The 19,010-nt window shown below is 41.2% G+C and overlaps 2 protein-coding genes across 2 annotated transcripts in view; one reads left to right on the top strand and one right to left on the bottom strand.

The window, feature by feature from the left end:
- The first annotated feature begins 86 nt into the window (after positions 1 to 86).
- atp5f1e (ATP synthase F1 subunit epsilon) lies at positions 87 to 1,939 on the top strand. The gene is made up of 3 exons (XM_062392748.1): positions 87 to 245; positions 601 to 728; positions 1,746 to 1,939. The coding sequence occupies exons 1-2, from the start codon at positions 214 to 216 to the stop codon at positions 725 to 727; spliced, it is 159 nt and encodes a 52-aa protein (XP_062248732.1). The 5' UTR covers positions 87 to 213; the 3' UTR covers position 728; positions 1,746 to 1,939.
- A 143-nt stretch (positions 1,940 to 2,082) lies between these two features.
- Positions 2,083 to 19,010, bottom strand: part of si:dkey-11f4.7 (piezo-type mechanosensitive ion channel component 2) — a 31,053-nt gene continuing 14,125 nt past the window's right edge. Inside the window, exons 26-56 of the mRNA XM_062392747.1 lie at positions 18,788 to 18,992; positions 18,387 to 18,488; positions 18,102 to 18,267; positions 16,788 to 17,031; positions 16,551 to 16,647; positions 16,074 to 16,233; positions 15,643 to 15,732; positions 14,964 to 15,046; positions 14,536 to 14,601; positions 14,266 to 14,381; positions 13,641 to 13,761; positions 13,031 to 13,102; positions 12,748 to 12,914; positions 12,222 to 12,418; positions 11,850 to 11,999; positions 10,528 to 10,863; positions 10,123 to 10,381; positions 9,177 to 9,365; positions 8,827 to 9,037; positions 8,398 to 8,530; positions 8,064 to 8,211; positions 7,721 to 7,935; positions 7,150 to 7,308; positions 6,670 to 6,817; positions 6,342 to 6,530; positions 5,612 to 5,704; positions 5,272 to 5,441; positions 4,633 to 4,749; positions 4,316 to 4,395; positions 3,843 to 4,068; positions 2,083 to 2,789 (exon numbers count right to left, since the gene is read on the bottom strand). Coding sequence (XP_062248731.1) covers positions 2,534 to 2,789; positions 3,843 to 4,068; positions 4,316 to 4,395; positions 4,633 to 4,749; positions 5,272 to 5,441; positions 5,612 to 5,704; positions 6,342 to 6,530; positions 6,670 to 6,817; positions 7,150 to 7,308; positions 7,721 to 7,935; positions 8,064 to 8,211; positions 8,398 to 8,530; positions 8,827 to 9,037; positions 9,177 to 9,365; positions 10,123 to 10,381; positions 10,528 to 10,863; positions 11,850 to 11,999; positions 12,222 to 12,418; positions 12,748 to 12,914; positions 13,031 to 13,102; positions 13,641 to 13,761; positions 14,266 to 14,381; positions 14,536 to 14,601; positions 14,964 to 15,046; positions 15,643 to 15,732; positions 16,074 to 16,233; positions 16,551 to 16,647; positions 16,788 to 17,031; positions 18,102 to 18,267; positions 18,387 to 18,488; positions 18,788 to 18,992 — 4,965 coding nt within the window. The 3' untranslated portion in view covers positions 2,083 to 2,533. The remainder of the gene's footprint in view (positions 2,790 to 3,842; positions 4,069 to 4,315; positions 4,396 to 4,632; positions 4,750 to 5,271; positions 5,442 to 5,611; positions 5,705 to 6,341; positions 6,531 to 6,669; positions 6,818 to 7,149; positions 7,309 to 7,720; positions 7,936 to 8,063; positions 8,212 to 8,397; positions 8,531 to 8,826; positions 9,038 to 9,176; positions 9,366 to 10,122; positions 10,382 to 10,527; positions 10,864 to 11,849; positions 12,000 to 12,221; positions 12,419 to 12,747; positions 12,915 to 13,030; positions 13,103 to 13,640; positions 13,762 to 14,265; positions 14,382 to 14,535; positions 14,602 to 14,963; positions 15,047 to 15,642; positions 15,733 to 16,073; positions 16,234 to 16,550; positions 16,648 to 16,787; positions 17,032 to 18,101; positions 18,268 to 18,386; positions 18,489 to 18,787; positions 18,993 to 19,010) is intronic.

The raw sequence follows: 19,010 nt of genomic DNA, 5'->3' as shown, positions 1-19,010 counted from the left end.
TATCCAGAAAAACAGTTTTTAAAAGGGGTATACTGTACTTTTTATTTTACTCTGCATGAGGGGACGGACCAGAACCCATCAGAGCTGTCAAGCACGACCCTGCGCGGTCCTCATTGGGTGACAGAAGAACCACGGGAACAAGAGCCTGCGTAGGTCAAAATACGTCATCACGTTCAAATCCAGCACTGTCCTTGAAGCCACAACACAGACAAGATGGTTGCATACTGGAGACAGGCAGGCATAAGGTAAGAAACTGCAGGAAATAGCCACCACACAGTCAGTGTTATGCTCACAGTTGAACGCGGTGTCATTAATTAAGACCCTGTTATCTGAACTGCTAACGATTACAAAGTGGTTTTCCGTATTTCCTTATTAAATCTTAACCAGAGCTACATGGCTAAGCTACTAGCCTGAGTTAGCTTTTCCACCCATTCGTTGAAGTGACAACCGTGTTAGAGGCGACTCTCTCTGCTACTGCACCGGGGATGTCGTGTGTTTTTTAAAGATGCGCTCACAATTGTCTCCTTTCAGATTGGTCATTCTCAGTGATGTTTGCCCTTTAGCATGCGGCTAACGTGTGTGTGTGTGTCCTCTCTGCAGCTACATCCGCTTCTCCGCCATCTGCGCCAACGCGGTGCGCGCTGCGCTGAAGCCGCAGATCAGGGACGAAGCTATGAAGGTCGCAGAAGCCAGCGTCAAAGTCCTCAAACCCAAAGTAGCAGCATAGCGTAAGTTTAACATGTCTGCAGCGACTGAGTCCCGTGTGCAGGTGGAGTCATCATGGCCCCTGAACGCAGCAGGGGGGTGTGAAGGGAAGGCCGCAGTGACATTGACACCTTCACACTTCAGTCACACTCAATACCACACTACAAGCAAATGCATGTTTAATAAGAGTTAAAGTACAATAGTATCACTGGTTTAAGTCTAAGTTAAAACTATAGAAATCCATTATATTTTATACGTCAGTTACACGAGGCCCAGATTATGTTTAGTATGCTAAATCTTTATCTGCATAGTAACAAGTAACTGAGACTTGAGTACTACACTATATTTGACTAACAACTGGATATGTATCTAGAATGGCATTCAGTATATCACATACTGCTGTCAAGGCCCAAAAATAATTTTAAAATGAATCAAGCTGGATACACACTCGGATATCATTCCCTTAAATATTTCTAAAAGAAAATTCCATCAAGATCTGTGAAAAGTTGCCCCCTGATCCATATCCGAGGAATTGAATGGATTCTAACCTTGACCCATATGACATCCTACCAAGTTTTGGGGGAATATTGCTGACTAACAGACTGACAAAATGATGCTGATGAAAATATAACCTTGTGTAAAGTAGTATTATAATAATCATGAAAGTTACTACATTTGTGTTTGATGAAATAAATGTAGTCGTCAGAGGTTAGTTCTTTATAATCCTTTTCATTTGGCCCCTCATCAAAATTTCTGTTAATGTGCATATACTAAGGAAATGTAATATTACAGCTTCCGGTTATTGTGATGGCACCAAATGATATTCTCTCTGTGACGCCTGGGAGACCGTCTCCCAATGACTCTTGTTACCAGAATTTGTTGGTATTTCTTTGAATTTATTTTCTATATCACTGGTGAAATTATCACTTTCACTGGCTGCAACACAAGTCCATTTTATTTATATATATATATATATATATATACATATACATGTTAATGTTTAACAAGCTTTGCACTCTTCTGCTCTGTTTTTCCTCCAGGATGTGACACTATGATGTAGTTAACTTTTGTGGAGTTGTGAGTGAGGTCCTGTCACTATCCTGTGCACCACCGAGAATGGAAAAAAGATGGATGTTACCAAGATGACTTGTTGGAACGGGGACCCGAATGAAATTACAGTTTTTCCCTTTTATTTGTAATTAAAATGGTATTAAAGATAAATATCTGAAATGCACTCTGTTTCCTAGTATGTGTGCTTGTTGAGACACAAACCATTTAGTCTGTAACCACAATTTTTATTTTGATATAAATAAATCAGAGCAGTAGTCTACATAGACACATTGGTATTTACAGTACAGAGGTATGTGTGTGTGTTGATCTGTAAGTATATCAAGGATATTTTTTAAATGTCCCTAAAAGAGGAGTATGATGATTTGTGCTCTTAACAACAGTAAAAACCTAAATCAGAATTGCATGCATAATACTCAACAGGGCAGGACATTTTATTCACAATGACAAATAGTAGCCTGCACTCATTGATCTATCTGCTGTACAGGCCTTGTTAATGATTGAATCATTTTCCTGGATGAAATTGTTAAAAGAAGTCACATAATAGTTAAATCTACAACATTATCTTTTACAATTTTAAACATGGTTATAAATAATATCAGGAAAAGTATGAATTCTTACAATGTAAAATGTTTTACTAATCAACTAAAAAAGTCTGTCCATGAAGGTCTGAGGTCAAATTTTATATCAGAGAAACGGATTCTCTTCTTCATTACAACTGGATCGATATGGCGAGTGATTGGTGCTAGATTCTGGAACCCTAGCTGTCTTTCTTCTCACGGGTCATCTTGATCATGGTCTCCGGCGATCGGTAGAGGAAGATGAGTTTCTCAAACAGTGTCTCCTCCAGCTCCATCTCTCCCGTCTCCCGGACCACGAAAATGTCCGTGCAGAGCTTCAGGACCCGGTCCACGCACGGCAAGTCCTCAAACATGATGGACCTGGAGATCCCGTTGAAGAACTCCCTGACGAACTTCCCGATGACCAGCACCACCGACATGTACAGACCCACGATGCTGTGGTGAGGAGCAGAGAGTGAGGGAGTTTAAGGTAAGGGTGTGGGAGACTCATTTAAAAAATATCTCAAAGTGTACATTAGAACACTTGACCTGACTCAAAACACTGTTTACATCAGTGCTACAGCATCAATTGGTATTCTGTGGTTTGCTATGATCGGCCAATGTTTAAAGCTATGTCAGCTGTATATCACCTCACTACAGTGTACTCAGTAATATTTGGTTTTAAATGCTCAATCAGCCCCCCTCAAAAAAATCTGATTTGACAAATGCAAAAGATGTCTCTTGGCACTCGTAAAGCAGTGGTGGAGGAAACACTCAAACATATTATATAAGTAAAAGTACAAATATATGTACTCAAGTAAAAATATAAGTCCCACAACAACCGTTCTACCAGAGTGAAAGTAAAAGTACAGACTGTCATATTAATAAATAATGTTGCAGATGCCGCTACTGAAAATTCTTGGCTTTGTTATATTAGTTAATGACTCGACAGTGGCCTCTTCGGCATTCATTTACGATGTTTCCTCTCCATCAGTGATGCTGCCGCTGCAGGTAGATCTAATATTACATGATCGCTCTGATTGTAACAATTGAACGCTTCGCTTCTTCTTATGGATGACTTTTAAGAATACAAAGAAAAATGTGATCATCCAACTCAAGGTTCTGTAGTTATGAAGCAGAAATATATCTGCGGAAATATGTTTGAAGTAAAAGTGAAAAGTACCTGTAAATAAATGGACTAGAACAGTTACATGAAAAATGTACTTAAGTACAATAACTGAGGAAGGGTAGTTTGTAACATCCCACCGCTGTGACAAGGGAAGAGGCGGATGTATAAATGCTAGAAATGAGGTGTATGGATTATCAAAAAGAAAAATATCTAAACTTCAAGCACTCTGAGAAGAACTGAGCACTGAACAGTTTTGAAACAAGGAAAGTTTTACATAGCACGTTGAAATGTCTCTTTAAAACCAGAGAAGAGGGGGAATCGAGTCAAGCCACAATCATGATACTGATTTCTTGACGGATCAAATTTCTCTTGTTACCTACCCATGTCCTGCCAAAAAGCCAAGACTGGAGGGGCTGACTTTATCACTGAACACCACGATCTCTATACTCTCACACTTGAGCTCAGAGGAGGTGAGAACAGGCGAGCACTCCTCCACCCTCCACCACTGGTCTGAGTCCTTCTCTGACGTCCTGTTGACCTGCTGAAGTTTGACCGACATGGGCCTGAAGAAAGCGAGCCCCTGCCGGTCTGTGCGGTCTGAGGGCTCTGGGGGAATAGGAAAACCTGGGGTCAAATCAAACTGCAGGACTGATCACTCTGATCAGCGGAACCTCTCTGGAGTCCAGACATCATCGATATACAAAGAATTCGAAAAAATCCCACATAGAAAGAGAGCAAAAGGAGCTAAATACAAACAAATGTATGACTACATTCTTTAAATTAGTACAATGCAATTACAATTTGCCAAAGAATAAATGCAGTATTTTTTAATGTAAAATACACTGTAACTCACCTACTTTCATCCTGGTCGCCATTTTGGATTCAGGTCCTTTGGGACCCCTGATGAACTTTGGTAGCAGAGAGTTAATGATCCTGCAGAGCAGAACAACAAAACATAACAAAATATAGTGTATGTGAGGACGCAGATGAACGTCTGGGCTGTGAAAGTGTTGAGAAACAGTTGAGAACATACAGTACTTCAACCTTCATTCACATTACATTTGTAGGTATGAGTTTTACTCTTTTTTTTGCATTAGAATCTCAAAAGGAAACCTGCAGAAGATAGAACAGCCAAAAGGCAGCTGTTTGTGCACGTTGACAGAGACTCACACAGAGTTGCTGCTGTTGCCTTTGAGCATGTGGACGATCCCTTCCCTCAACTTCTTGTCCTCAAACTTCACAGTGTGTTCTCCCACCGTCTCTGCGTTCATTGATATGGACGCATTCCTGAGGAAGTGACACAGGTGGCAAAGTTTATGCAAAGCTTTGTACATGTGTTCAAAAGGCAACCAGAGGAAACGCATGACCCATTTTAACGTAGTAAAAATAATCTGTGATTATGTAAACAGTAAAATGGACCATCATCACAACCTGACTCATACAGTACAAGCAGGATTAAAATGTTGGAATCCCAAAGAAATTAATCTGACAAAATAAACTGGTGTCATGGTCATAACATGTCACGTGTGATGTCACCTGTCATGTGCAAACTGTTCACATCCATTCACACGTGAACTATTAATCCGGCTAGTCAACTAGTGATCAAAATACAAAACCGAATAAGTAGAGAAAAAAAAAACAGTAAGTATGAAAATATATTTAAGCAGCTAACATTACAGAAAATGCTTGTATCAGCAAATCAGTGTGTAGCTACACATGTTCCCATGAATGTATACATTAGCAGTGAATCGACATGACCACATACAAGCACATTGTTCTATATCAGAGATTATGAAACACAGAACTGACCGTAGCAGCGTCCAGCCTAGGGTCATGTATATGTGAGAGGAGTTGCTGAGCTCCTGTATCATGGCCTCTCGACTGGCCGGGCTGATGCTCCACACCAGACTGGCATCACTCTTGATCTTAGCAACAACAATGTCCTGAGCATAGTAGTTCATTAAGAACTGCATGGCAGACTGAGAGAGAGGGAGAACATTTAATAGATGTTTACTAGTAAATCCTAAAACACACAAAAAAGAAAAAAATGATGTTTCCTGAATATTTTGTTCCTCTAACTTGAGATCAGGTGCTGGAGTGAACGGTTTCCTCTTTGGTCTCACACACAGGAAAATGAAGCGGTGCTTACTGGTTGATTAGCGTAGACTTTAATGAGCCGGTTCAATTCAGCTTCTGTGTATGGAACCAGGTTCTGCTCCTGGGCGCTCATGGTGAATAGAGGCTGTGGAAACACAAGCAGTCAGACCAGAGAGTAAAATACATGTCCTCACACCTTCTTCACCCTTTTTCTAATCCCAGTGACATCACAATAGGTTATATAACAGGCAAAACAAGATACATTTAATTTGACTCAACAAACATATAAAGATTCACGGTTAAACAAAGAATTTATGAACAAAACCAAAGAATAAACAAATGTTAAATAAATTAAGTGTGAAGACCAAGAAGAAAAGAAAAAATGGGAAGATCTGGTCCAACCAAACAATGGGCTGTTGGATCAAGATTCTTCCCCTCCGGTCTACCTAAGAAAAAATATCTAAATAAAATAAAAAACAAAAAGCGGACTACCGGACCCCAAACTCAAAAGGAAACCAAAAAACAATTCACACTGCTGGCACTCAGTTGGCAGAGAGAGACAGAGAGAGAGACTCTTAAATCCTTTAAATCCTCCTCCACGTGGATCTGTGAGGAGAGAGAGTGAGAACAAACAGGGTACAACAGGATCTAAACACCAACAGACTTTTCATATACCATCACTTTCTATGTAGTGCGTGGCAATAAAAAACGTTTTTCCCGCCTCTAAATCAAAGTCTCTCCAGATTGAAATATAACTTCAACACGCTCATATCCATCCTGACCTCGTATCCTGCAATGCCGAGCTGGATGGAGACGTCCACCGGCTGATTGGTCACCCCGGCTGCTGACTGGACCAGAGACATGAAGAGGAGTGGGAACCAGATGATGCTGATGAGAGCGAAGATGATGAATCCTCCCATCCCGTATTTCACCACCTTCTTCTTCTTCTGCCCTGGAGTGTGGGGGTATTTCTGGAAGAAACAACCTGCCATATTTACGAAGCTGAAGATATAAATGCTCTTGTCTTTTGTACGGCCACTTTACTGTTGTCTCTAGCTTGAGTGTGTGCTGCGTGGCGATGATGCAGCAGGACACCAATGTCCCACTTACTTTCTCAGACTCTCTCCAGCACTTGAGGATGAATATGTTTGCGTAGATGTCTTCAACACAAATCCAGCTGGACAGAGAGAGGGTGGTGTCGGTCCAAACCCAATCCATCACTGCTCTCAGCTCTGTCAGGAAGGGGACCAAACGGAACCTGAGAGAGGAGAGGAGACTCAGATTCAGTTCCTTTTGTAAAACGTTCTCTCTCACTCTCCCCGCCTCTTCTAATCGGCTGTATGTTGGGTGTTCCAATCTAATCTAGCCATGAGCTCAATCAGCCAATCATGTCGCTGCTGTCAAATCTGTTCCCCTCTCACTCACTGTTAGCTGTCATTTCATTGATGTACTATTACATCAAACATCACCAGTGGTCAGCCAGATTGAAGGGGTCTCATTCATTCATTCATTGTGCATGGCTATAACTTTAGTTAATTTGTCATTTGAAATCTATCCTGATTGATATTAGTCATTGTAACTATTTCCTACCCCTGGAAGAGGAAAAGGTTCAGGTAGTTGTAGTTCTTGGTGAGGAAGTTTCCCAGGATGCGGTTCGGGTAGCCACACTTGATCTGGTAGGCAGACAGGCCGAAGTAGATGCACTTTACAAAGTACCAGAGCTGAGCGATAGAATTCGTGTTGAACCGCCTGCAGAGATATAAATGACACAATAGAAGAAGATATCAATGAGGAAAATAAACGGATGTTTTTCTTACAGAAATTAAGCTATTTCTGATCTTAAGAGTTTATTTTGAAACCAACCAGACTGTAGTTCTACTCTGAGGGCCATCATAGTTAATAATATTATATTTTAAAGTATTCTCTTTCTTTTCTTTTTTACCCTTTACCCCTTTTTACAGTATGGGACACAAGGTATCCTCTTACATATCAGGACCGGGAGCAAATCACTATGAAACTATAGTGGGCCACCATAGGCTAGCTCATGAAGGAAAACACTGCAAGGTTGTATACAATGCACCTCCAGGGTATGCATCACCCCTTTTGCTTTTGTGTGTGTGGACTGAATGACCAGAAACAAATGAAGGTGATGAACTCTGACCTCTCAGTGACCCCGGGGAGGATGAAGAACATCCAGAAATGTATGCCAAACACCAGCACCACCTGGAAAACACACTTTCCCAACAGGGACTTTTTCAGGTAGAGAGCACGGTCCACTATCATGGTGCCAAACTGCATGAGCAGCATGACCAGGAAAGCCTCTGGAACCTGGTCCTCCGACAGGGACTCTGAGATGTCGGCCGCTCCGGAGTATTTCTGCACAAATATGACACAGATTTTCTTATATTGAACACAACATACATTTAAGTGTGAATTAACTTGTTAAGTAACATTATGTATAGATGTGTATTCTGAGTTTGACGAGACACCCAAAAGACTCTAACCCCAAAAGCCGAATATCCATATATAGTGACGATGAAATTGACCACGTCGATGAGAAACATGAGGGCGTAGACGTCACACACAGGACTGTAGTCTGGGTGGATGATGTCATAGAAAAACTGCCTTATGGGTAAGTAGATGTGAAGGGCACTAGAGAAAAAGAGACAAAAGTACAGAAATCAGAAACACACAGAAGCTGGAAAAGGTACAATCTTTTCTCTTAGACATCAGACGCAAATAAAACATTTTATATTGTTAGCGGGAAAAAAAGATTATATGCAAATGCAATAATGTGTCATATGTGAAGCAAAAACTAAAGACAAGAAAACATCGTACACTTCTATGATGGCAGCTTTGGCCTGTAGCATCCTCTCCCTGATCTGCTGTCGGATCCTCTGCTTCCTGGTCAGTGGCGCCTTGTTTTGCTGGCGTCTCTTCTTATTGCTGTGCTGCTTCTTGGGCTTCCCCTCTCCAGTGAAAATAATCAAAGGGAGTCATGTGAGTCACGTCTGGAGATTAATTTCATCAAGCGACTAGCAGGACAGGCAGTAGAGCTCATACCTCCACCAAGTCCCAACAGTCCCCTTATGAAACCACATTTCAATGATTGAATTAATACACTAGATTTTGTACAATCCTTCTAAATAACAAACAAACATTTTCGCCTGGGTAACTTTTTAAAACTAAAAATTAAGAAGGAAAGAGAACAGAAAAGAGAGGAGAAGTAGAACTCTCATGAAAATGTATTTTTATCTCAATATTCACCATCCTGAGAGCCTCCAGAGTCGCCTTTCTTTCGTCTACAGAAAATGGAGGTGGTGGAGGCCTGGAGCGGCAGGAACTTGAGCCGACGTGAAGCTTTCCCTTTGCTGCCCATCTTATCTCCCGCTGTCATCTTCGTCTTGTCCACTTTCTTCTTCAGCTTCTTAAAGAAATCGGGCATCTCCACCTCCTTGTTGTCCCAAAGCCCATGGCACTGTGCAGACACGGATACAAAAGTGAATTTAACATAGCTGCACGGAAAACTGTGCTGTAATTCCTGTACAAGAGATACCGCGGCACGTTGGTATATTCGAACGAGCAGACGTATCTGAACTGTCATGTTTCAAGACAACCTTGAGAATAGAGCGGTGGAAGAACAGAGCGAGCAGCTGGATGAGATCCATGAGGACGTAGCCATCTTTCTTCTCCACCCCGATGATGTTGGGCAGGGCAAAGGGCAGGTCTGCATTGATGCCTCTGTAGGCCGACGTGGTCCAGGGGAAGAAACCAAACTGGAAGAAGTACTTCACCACAACTGTCAGCTGAGAAACAGAGGAGAAAGTCCTGGATTGAGCATCAAATGAAACAATGAATAGTTATGACCAAACAAAAACAGGAACATTATTGCTTCCTCGACAGATATAATGACACACATTAGATAATAATATCAGAGTTCTTTATTTGAATATGTCTCTCTAGTTGTAGAAATAATGCACCGAAAATGTAAATTCAGACAGATGAATTCTGTTGAAATGTTACTGTCAATCTATATGAAACACCAGTTTAAATCATTGGAGATCGAATGAGAGAAAAACAGATCTTAGAAATCAGTGGCCGTATTTTCAACATGCATCTTAGTGGATTTCCATTTATTTGTTCAGTAAAAGGTGCTCTGCAGTGGGTAACACTTTCTCCTCACAGAAAGAAGGTTCCTGGTTCGAATCCCGGTTCGACCTGGGTCTCTCTGTGTTGAGTTGTCAAGCTTGTGATAGTATTGAATTACTGTATTATATATTTATCTGGTGCAGCATCATGAAAAATATGACCACAGCAACTATTTCTGCTGCCAGATAAAGGTCGAACACATGCAAAATTGATGAAGGCCATCTTTATGTTACTGTGCAAGCAGAGCATTAAAAGCATTGTTAAAAAAAAAAAGAAGACAACCTGAAATAAACCTCCCTTCTTTAATTTCCATCTTTGGTCCAGACATTTTTACTATACCACCAAGTCGATGAGAAACACTTTGTTTCTACAGTCATTTTTTTATGACTGTAGCTCTGGTGATAAACAGCCTACCTCTGTGTAGATTATAGCTGTCATCCAGAAGCGCTTGGACGGCCGAGGCACAGACAGCATGGCCCAGAGGAAGATGAGAATGGGCAGGATGAGTGAGAGGAAGGAGGCCGACACGATGTGGTTGAGGATGATGACGAAATAGCAAAGCATCTCTGATTTGGACACCATGGTGTTGTAGAGGGCGAACAGAAGCTTCAGTGGCCTCGGCAACGTCACAAAATACTTGTCGGAGTCAGAGATCTCATCATTTTCAAACATGCTGCAGGAAGATGGAGGGAAGTGAGGAATAGACAGAGTGGGAAAGACAGTGAAAGAGATGAAGATTAGAAACTGCTCTCTTGAAAAACGTTTTTTAAAGATGCTCTAATTGTGTTTAAAAGCAACACATTTCTAGAATCAACTGACTTGTTGAGCAGCAGCTCACTGGCAGTGAGGTTCCTCGTCTCCTGACTTAGAGGCCTGGGTGACTCTGTGAGGTCCAGACTTTTCTCTCCATCACTCTCCCTGAAACCCACCAAGTTGCATTCTGGATATTCACCGCACTCATCTTCTTCCTGCTGCGGCTGATCCATGTCCAGCTCGATCTCTCTCTCGATCCAACAATCCTCTTCACGCAGTTCGACCTTCTCTTTCTCCTCTGTCTCTTCCTGTTCTCCCTCAGGTTTCTTCTCAACTTCTGTGTCCTCCTCCTCCTCCTCTTCCTGTTTGGGATCTTCCTTTTGAAGGTCGCCATCTTCAAAGCTTTTGAGGATAAGATGGAAACAGATACTTCGTCTTCACAAATAAAGGAAATTTACACAACACATGTAGAGAGCAAATGTTGTGTTGCGCAAAAACATTCAAGAAATAGCTATAAAAAGACATTAAAAGCTTATCAAACTGGAAAAGTTCTGGAGTCTGGAATGGCAGGAAAAAAAACATCTGAGACAAAGACAATATGATGGCTTCCATTTAATTTGCACTAATTGATGTTGATCGAATCCCACACAGAACATTCTGCCCACACTTACATGATGGACTGGGCCTCTAGAGTAGATCCACTGGAGCGGACCCTTATAGCATTCTGATCTGTTTCAGTTAGATGCTCTTTCCCACATCCGGTGATATAAATAAATGCAACTCTGCAATGTCTTCTTTACACATTTAAAGGATCTTATGTTAATTGTTCTCATTTTGTGGGGAAAATAGATACTAGCCACTTTAATAGGTAAACCTATTACAATTTATTGCAATATATTACCACAGATATGTCATTGTGATAGATAAATGAATCAGTTAAACACTTAAATGTGAATATTTTCTGTTTTCTTTGCTCCTCTAATGACTATTTAGTGAATATCTAGCCGTCTTGGGTGTTAGGAAACATAGATCATCTTTTTTTTCCACCATTTTCTGACATTTTATGGACCGAACTAATCGATTAATAAAGAAAATAATCAACAAACTACTTGCTAATGAAAATAACCTTTAACATCTGTAAATATAGAACAGTATAACTCAAAACCACTGCAAACTGCCACTTCAATTGTCAACATACAGTTACACATACTCAACACCTCACTGAACATTATTTATTTTATAAAGGAAGAACTTATAGCTTAACTGTCCAATTGGATTGCATTGGATTTCGCATTTCCACCTATTAAAGTAGCCGTAGAGTTGTGAATTTATTGTCCACAAAAACCTTTAGCAAATCTGTGTGTGAACACTGAAGAGTTCTCCTTCACCTTGGTGAGAGTGCGTCAATCTCAAAGGAGTTTAGGTCGATGTTGGTCGTCTTCAGGAGCCTCCGTCTGAGTTGGTCGGCAGGGGGCAGCTCATCCAGCTCCTCCTGGGTCGGCTGCCGGGAGCCCAGCATCGTCTCATCCGTCATACAGCTGAAGGTGGAGGAGAGAGAGCAAATGCAGATGGGTATAGGTGGTCTAAAAGACAAGTAGACTATGAACAGTATGGTATATAAAAGTTTGCCTTAGTAAGCCAACTAAGCTGACCTGCTATACTTATTTGCAGTTGGACAAAGAGGATGAAATACACCCAACGCTGGTAGAAGATAGACAACATGAGAAGAAGGTCATCATGTGACTAGCTCAGCGTCCTACCTGGAGACGCTGCTGCCCCAGGACACTTTAGACGCTTGGTTCCTCAGCTTGGCATATGTATGGTGTGAAGAGACAATGACTGGCGGGGACGGAGGAGGCGAGGAGTCGTCCAGGAAGTCCTGAGACGACTGTGTGTTCTGACGGGACAGCCAGTTCTCATAAAACTGCTTCACACTCTCCTGGCTCACCTCTTTGCCCTGAGGAGTGAGGAACACAACGCTGACACTGTCAGAAAGAGAGAAACTGAGGCTGTAGCTCACACATAACACAGTGTGTGTGGGAGGTATCTACTGTACAATATGAACTGTTTAGAATACATCACACAGAGGGTAAAAGGATCTGCAACGTTTTCCAACTGCTAAATATTTGCTGGCATGAATTATTTTTACTAAAATACAATAAAACCAATCAAATTAAATGTTTAACGGTAATCTATTTTTCGTGTCCATACTCAACATGTTAAATATGAAACTGAAAGTCTGAAGATTACATTTACAAATGTCAGTCTTAAATCCTTTCATCCCACCTTCTTTTGCTGCTGGTTGAGTAACGCTCGCTCAAAGCGCAGCACTTCGGAAATGTCCAGGGTGTCTTTACAGAACGAGTTGAGGCTCTCCGTCAGGTCGTCGAGAAGCGACTGGACAAACACCCAGCTGAACTTCAGGGTGCTGATAACACGCTGCAGGATGTTTTCTGTCGGGAGAGGACAAATTCATACAGCACATGTGGATCCAAAATTCTGACACCACTCGAACACTGGTGTTGGATTCCAGTGGTTTTGTGCAATGAGGTCGTCCATGTGTGTTTACCTTTTTCCTCCTCTTCCACCTCCTCCTCCACTGTACTTTCCTCCAGTTCACTGGAGTCTGCTCTATCAATGCCTGCAAAGAGGTTTTAATGTTGAATAACTTTTTTGCAGCTGGCGACGACCTGGTGTCCGACAACAGCAGAAAGTCTCTACAACGATCGGCCAGATCAGTGTCAAATTCATGGTCTCCAGAGGATTAAACACATTCCGTGACTTTTTGACCTCAAGTTCCAGGACAAACAATTCACGATATTATACACAACTTCCGAATTGACCCAATAAATCCCCTGGTGCCATAATATTCACCTTTAGGGGTTGAATGCACTTACTGTAAGTTGCTTTGGATAAAAGTGTCAGCTAAATTAAATGTAATGTAATCTAATGTAATATATATTAATCTAATGGAAAGATTGAATCAAAGTTTTTTATAAATCTTGCTTTAAATTTAGGCACTTTGGGCAAGATACAACTTTGTAAACAATATACTGTATCTTCTTCTACTTTTCTCTTCTACTCTTTAATCCACTAAACAGATAAAATGTAATGTCTGCAGATTTGGATTGGGATTAAACTCTGTTGCACACAGTACGCACCACAGGGCGCTCTCTCACCCTGCTGTCTCTGCAGCTCTCTCTTTGCTCTCTTCTTCTCTTCTTTCTTTCTTTTCTTCTTATCCTTCTTCAGGTCCTTCAGCGCCGTCTTAGAGCTGGTCACCCAGGCGTCATAGGCCAGCTGGAATATCACAGACATAGTTACACACGTCTGGGCTGGTTCTGTCACCTTATAGAAACATCAGCTGTAAAAAGACTACAACCAGTGTGACCCTTGACCTTTGACCACCAGCATCCAATCAATTGATCCATGAATCTCAGTGAACATTACACAACAAAAAGTAGTTTTTGTGAGGTCACAGTGACTTTGACCTTTGATCTCCAAAATTCTAATCAGTTAATCTTTGAGTGAATGTTTTGCCAGATGTATCCTTGGTGGTGTTCCTGAGATGTTGCATTCACAAGGTAAGAAAGGTGTTTAGTGAGGTCACAGTGGCCTTGACCATTGACTATCAAAATGTATCAGTTAAAGTGAACATTTGCTGCACACCAAAATCCTCCGGCCGCTGGCTGTCACCAGTGCTGAGTCATAAAGGCCATTATTATCATTCAGTGTATGGAAAACATGGAATTAATCCCTTTTATTGATGTGTAGTTTGTGTCACAGGTGTTTTCTGGCTCTTACCTGGAAAGCGGATTTCTTCTTTGGTGCTTCTTCCTCCTCTTTCTTCTCTGCAACTTCCTCGTCCTCCTCCTCCTCCGTGTCGCTCTCAAACAGGTGGTAGCCACAGTTGTTTTCCACTGCGTTAAAAAGAGCAGTGTCATAACATCACGATTCACTGTGTTCAGCCTTTGAACAGGCCCCTGATCTTAAGCTGCTGCGGTGGCCGGGCTTCATCCTTCCACATAATATGCTGTCTGTGATTTTAAAACATGTGTGCTTGCTGTTGCTCACCTCCAGGCTGAGAGACCCAAGGTTTCCACCATTTTCCTGCATCTTTCTTTGCCGTCTCATCATCACCTGAGAAACACAGTTTATCATCTGTTCAAAATTACATTTCTTTTGGTTTTCCTTCTTATGGTGTTTGAGGTTGATGAACTATGAGTCATTGACAAATCCCTTTTTAAAGCTTGACTGATCCCACAGCATAAGAACAATCTTCAAACTGTTCTCTATATCTGAATCTATATCAAATATGCAAAACATTGATATGTGCTCTGATACGAAATTTTTAGTTTTATGTTTGAGTTTCTTTATGCAAATGAAACTGATTTCGTACCAAACATATTTTCCATGGAGACTTTTCGTGCAGTTGTGAATGCCTGCTCATGCTTTGATGGGTTATTAACACTAGGAACAGAAAATAGGTTCACCTGTGTTACCCAGTGCCCCCTGTTCCTGATCAGCAGGAGGTCCTGCTTTGTTCGCTGATGGGGGCTTCTGTTTCGATTTGATCTTTTCCATCCTACAGGAAGAGGTTGGACAGGTCAGAGGTTCACTTTTAGTAAACTTTGTTGTTAAGTTTGGGTTAAGGTTAGGTTAAGGTTTAGGCAAGTTGTGGGAAATAGATGTAAGTTAATGCATTAGAGAGAGAGAGAGAGTGAGTGTGAGAGGAGACTGTGTCTGATGAGTACATGCTCTGCAGCTATGAAGAAGGATTTTACCATTTTAAGAAAGGTATCAATCATTATGTGGTGGTAAGTTTTGATATTGTGGCGGTGACATATGGTCAAATAGAGACATAAAAATGAGTTTAAACTGTAGCAGGATCTCATGACACATTCAGGATGCATTTCAGTGCATTCGCCCTCTATAACTGACCTCTGATCAGATCACTCAGACAGATGTTGATAGGTCTGAACAGCGTTACACTAGTATTCTAATACACTCAAGAATTGAACTCCGTTGGACCAGGAATCCTTGGTTTTCTAGTTTAATCTTTCTTAGACTCAGACTTTTCTTAGAACATTCACCATTGAACTTGGTATTAAAAAACCTTCATTGAATTTTCATCGTGCCTCTGTATTCAACGTTTCAAAGATTTGCAGCATATGTTCTTACTGTTTCTTCAGCGTCTCCACGGATTTCTTCTCCATCTCCAGTCTGGCTGCCACCAGCTTCTTCACCTTGGCCTCAAACAGCTCAGCTCCCCTTTGAGACGAGGAGAAGAAGAGATCAAATAAAATTTCAGATAATAACTGAATAATGAATACATGTGTAGGCTAACTGAGTTTGGTTTCAAAAACCTGTAAAATGGCAGATTGCAAAAACTCTCTTAAACAGCTGTGAGAGGATATTTCTTGATCTAAGCAAAGTTGAACTTGTCTTTGTCGATCATGTCCCTTCTTTTATGAAGTTAATATAAATAAGCTTGATTGGATCTCTGGGAAATTAATTTAAAACTGCAATTTTCACTTTCATGTTTATACCCTCAGCATATTTGTACCCCCACTATCTGTAAGCAGGTGTTTGAGCATTTGTAGAGCTCAGACCTGGAGGCCAATATCTTAGAAGACTTGAGGTCCGACACCACATAGAGGAAGTAGTAGCTGAGGAAGACCCTCCTCTGTGCGAGGAGGACAGTGAAACAGATCGCATCCCAGACGATGCCGGCCTCGCCCTCCGGCAGCTCACACTCATCATCAGGATTAGCTGCCACATGGGAGAGAAGAAATATATACATATTGTATATGTGCACTGTAAGATTAAATGACAAAACAATAAATGTGTTTTATTTCTAGTTTTGTCTAATGTGATATAAAGTAAAACTGTGTTTGTTTCCTGTCTAATTAATGACACATTATTTTAGTTAAGTCTTATAAGCGCTGTGTAAAATGAAGTTCAATCAAGTTTGCGATGTATACTGCATGAAAGTAACAGCAGCACTATTCATGTAATATTAAATAAATAAAAACATGCTCCGATCATACACAAGGAAGATGTCAGTGATTGTCATTACAGACACTTACGCAAATCGTAGCCTTTGATGGTGCAGAACATACTGAAGGCCTGAATTAACCAGCAGCCATTCTTCAGCAGGCTGTCCAGGTACGCACAAGAACCGAGCTGAGCAGAGAACAGGGAAAGAGGCAGAAACAGGATGTAATCAGTTGAGGCTAAAATGGCAGAAAAAGCTAAAAATAAATCAACACATCTCTGAAATGATGCAGACAAATGCTGAACTTGATCACTGAGTGGTAACTCACAGACAGTAGGTTCTTCATCGCGATCACAAAGCAGGTGTAGCCAATGAGCCAGTCCCACAGACGCAGGATGTATCTGACAGGCTGCATCAGCACGCTGCCGCCGAACAACATGAAGTAGAAACAGGCCACCAAGTAGCCAAGACAGAAGATGTTGATCCGAGTGGTTCCGGTGATGAATATGAGGCAAAGCACCATCCAGAAGAAATAGCTGAACACAAACACCTTCACCATGTCAAGGTAAGACCTGAAGACCAGACAGAGACGGACGTTTCACAACATGAACTAATTTCTTATCCTTCTTGTAGTATTGCAACAACTTAGGGCTGGGTGATATGGACAAACCAAGAATGAGTTTGGCAAACCAAACTTGACATGGTCTGCCAAGGCAGCCTAGCTATGTGCCTCCAGTCTACATGCTAAGCTAACCTAAGATCACCATTCTCTCGCTATAGCTTCAGATTTGTCATGTATAAATATGTTTTTGATTCCTTTACTGTTTTTATTGTAATTATAGGATAGAAAGCAATGCTGTATCATGTTTATTTTTGTCAATCAATTTTCTAGCTTTTATTGAATTGATTTTGTTGTAGTTCATTACAAGATAAAAACATTTAAAAGCCCAATTTCAAATCAAAAGTTATTAAAATTACAAATCTGAGGGATGTAGCACTGAGGGCTGAGGGCTGAAAACAAATAATTTGGGCTTGATTAATGAAACAACACAACATCTTAAAAATCAATGCATTGTCCATGAATATGGCCTTGTAGGAAGGCTTTGGTTTGGGTTGAGTTTTGTTTTATTGAAATAAATCGTGTCAACAGCAAGAAATCTGATGATGGGCTGCAGCAGAAATTGAAATGAAATCCATAAGCAAAGGCCCTGATCTATCATGGAAATGCCAAATGTCCATGAGTGCTTATCCGGCATTTTCAGTTTACCAGAACAGCTCTCATGAGTCTTACAACGGACATAAATGAATGATCTAACTCAACCCATTAATGCTGCTAAAACAACCGCAAACCAGAGTGATGGAGTCCCGGTTGTCCACCTGCAGTTTAACCTGCAGACCAGGAAGCTGTTTTAAGAGATTAACTAAGTGCTTGATTATGGAGTCAAGGCTTGTTCATGCTTTTATTCAGAGTCCATAAATTTAGATTTGAGAGTCTTGTGGATCGTGATTAGAAAATAAATCCAATCATAAGTCACATATATTTTTTTATAGTGTAGATAGCCAATTAAAATGAACCTTTAGATCAACTGAAATGGGACAAAGACTCAACTCGCAAAAAAATTGAAAAGCTAAAACTTCTGACCTGCAGTGAAGGAAGTTATTGACAGGTATGAACTGGTTGAAGGAACAAGGATCCAGACTGCGGCTGATCTCAACGTTGTCTCCGGCCAGCAGTCGCACAGCCGCACGGTTCTCCTCCTCAAAAACATGCCACTGCAGAGACGAACCCAGCAACAGGAGGTGGTCGTCTGCAGAGAGCAGGAGAGACACAAACCATCTGACATGAGGAAGGACAGAGGAGGCACAGTGGAATAGAGGAGTAAGAGAAAAGAGGAGGAACAAAGGAGCGAAAGAAAGATTGACTCACAGAATATGAATAAAGGATCGGGTCTCATGGCGAAGTCAGGCAGGTAAAACCACTTGATGACATTGGAGGTCAAAGGTTGAAGTGCAGTTCTCCAGGGGTAATCTGACAAGTACAATAGTAGAATATACAACAGAGTAGACAAGACGAGCATGGAATGACAATTTTATGCAGTGAAATAGTTGAATCTGAAGGTGTTCATCTGGATTTTTCCTACATGTGGACATCTGTGATGTTTTTGGACTATATTTTTATTTTGGACACATATCTACTTTGTCTATTACATATATAAATCTTGCTTTGCAGTTCCTCATCAGTTTTTCAAAGAAAATCTGTATTTTTATAGGACCTGGATATAAATAATAGTTTATACAGAAATCAAACGCAGATCAAATATTTCATACCAGAACAGAAGGCGGGGGGGATGCCGACGCAGAGCACATACTGCAGCACCATTAGCCCCGCCGTAAAGCAGCAGTATTTAGGCCACACCTCCCCGATAGCCTTCCTGCGTCGCCTTGACAGGACTGCCAATAAGGCGCAAGAATGGAGCAGGGCGTAGAAATCCATCCTTTGACCGATCACATTAACCGCTACGATCAAACTGATCTAAGAAGATGTGCACGT

The sequence above is a fragment of the Platichthys flesus genome, chromosome 7 (assembly GCF_949316205.1).
Source record: "Platichthys flesus chromosome 7, fPlaFle2.1, whole genome shotgun sequence".
NCBI classification, from domain to species: domain Eukaryota; kingdom Metazoa; phylum Chordata; class Actinopteri; order Pleuronectiformes; family Pleuronectidae; genus Platichthys; species Platichthys flesus.
Note: the sequence above shows the minus strand (reverse complement) of the source record. Positions and strands in the feature narration are given on the sequence as shown.

Excerpts from the sequence above, each read along its gene's own strand:
- atp5f1e (XM_062392748.1), top strand. The coding sequence starts at position 214 with ATGGTTGCATACTGGAGACAGGCAGGCATAAG. Across the intron at positions 246-600 it reads TGGAGACAGGCAGGCATAAG|CTACATCCGCTTCTCCGCCA; the intron begins GTAAGAAACTGC and ends TCCTCTCTGCAG.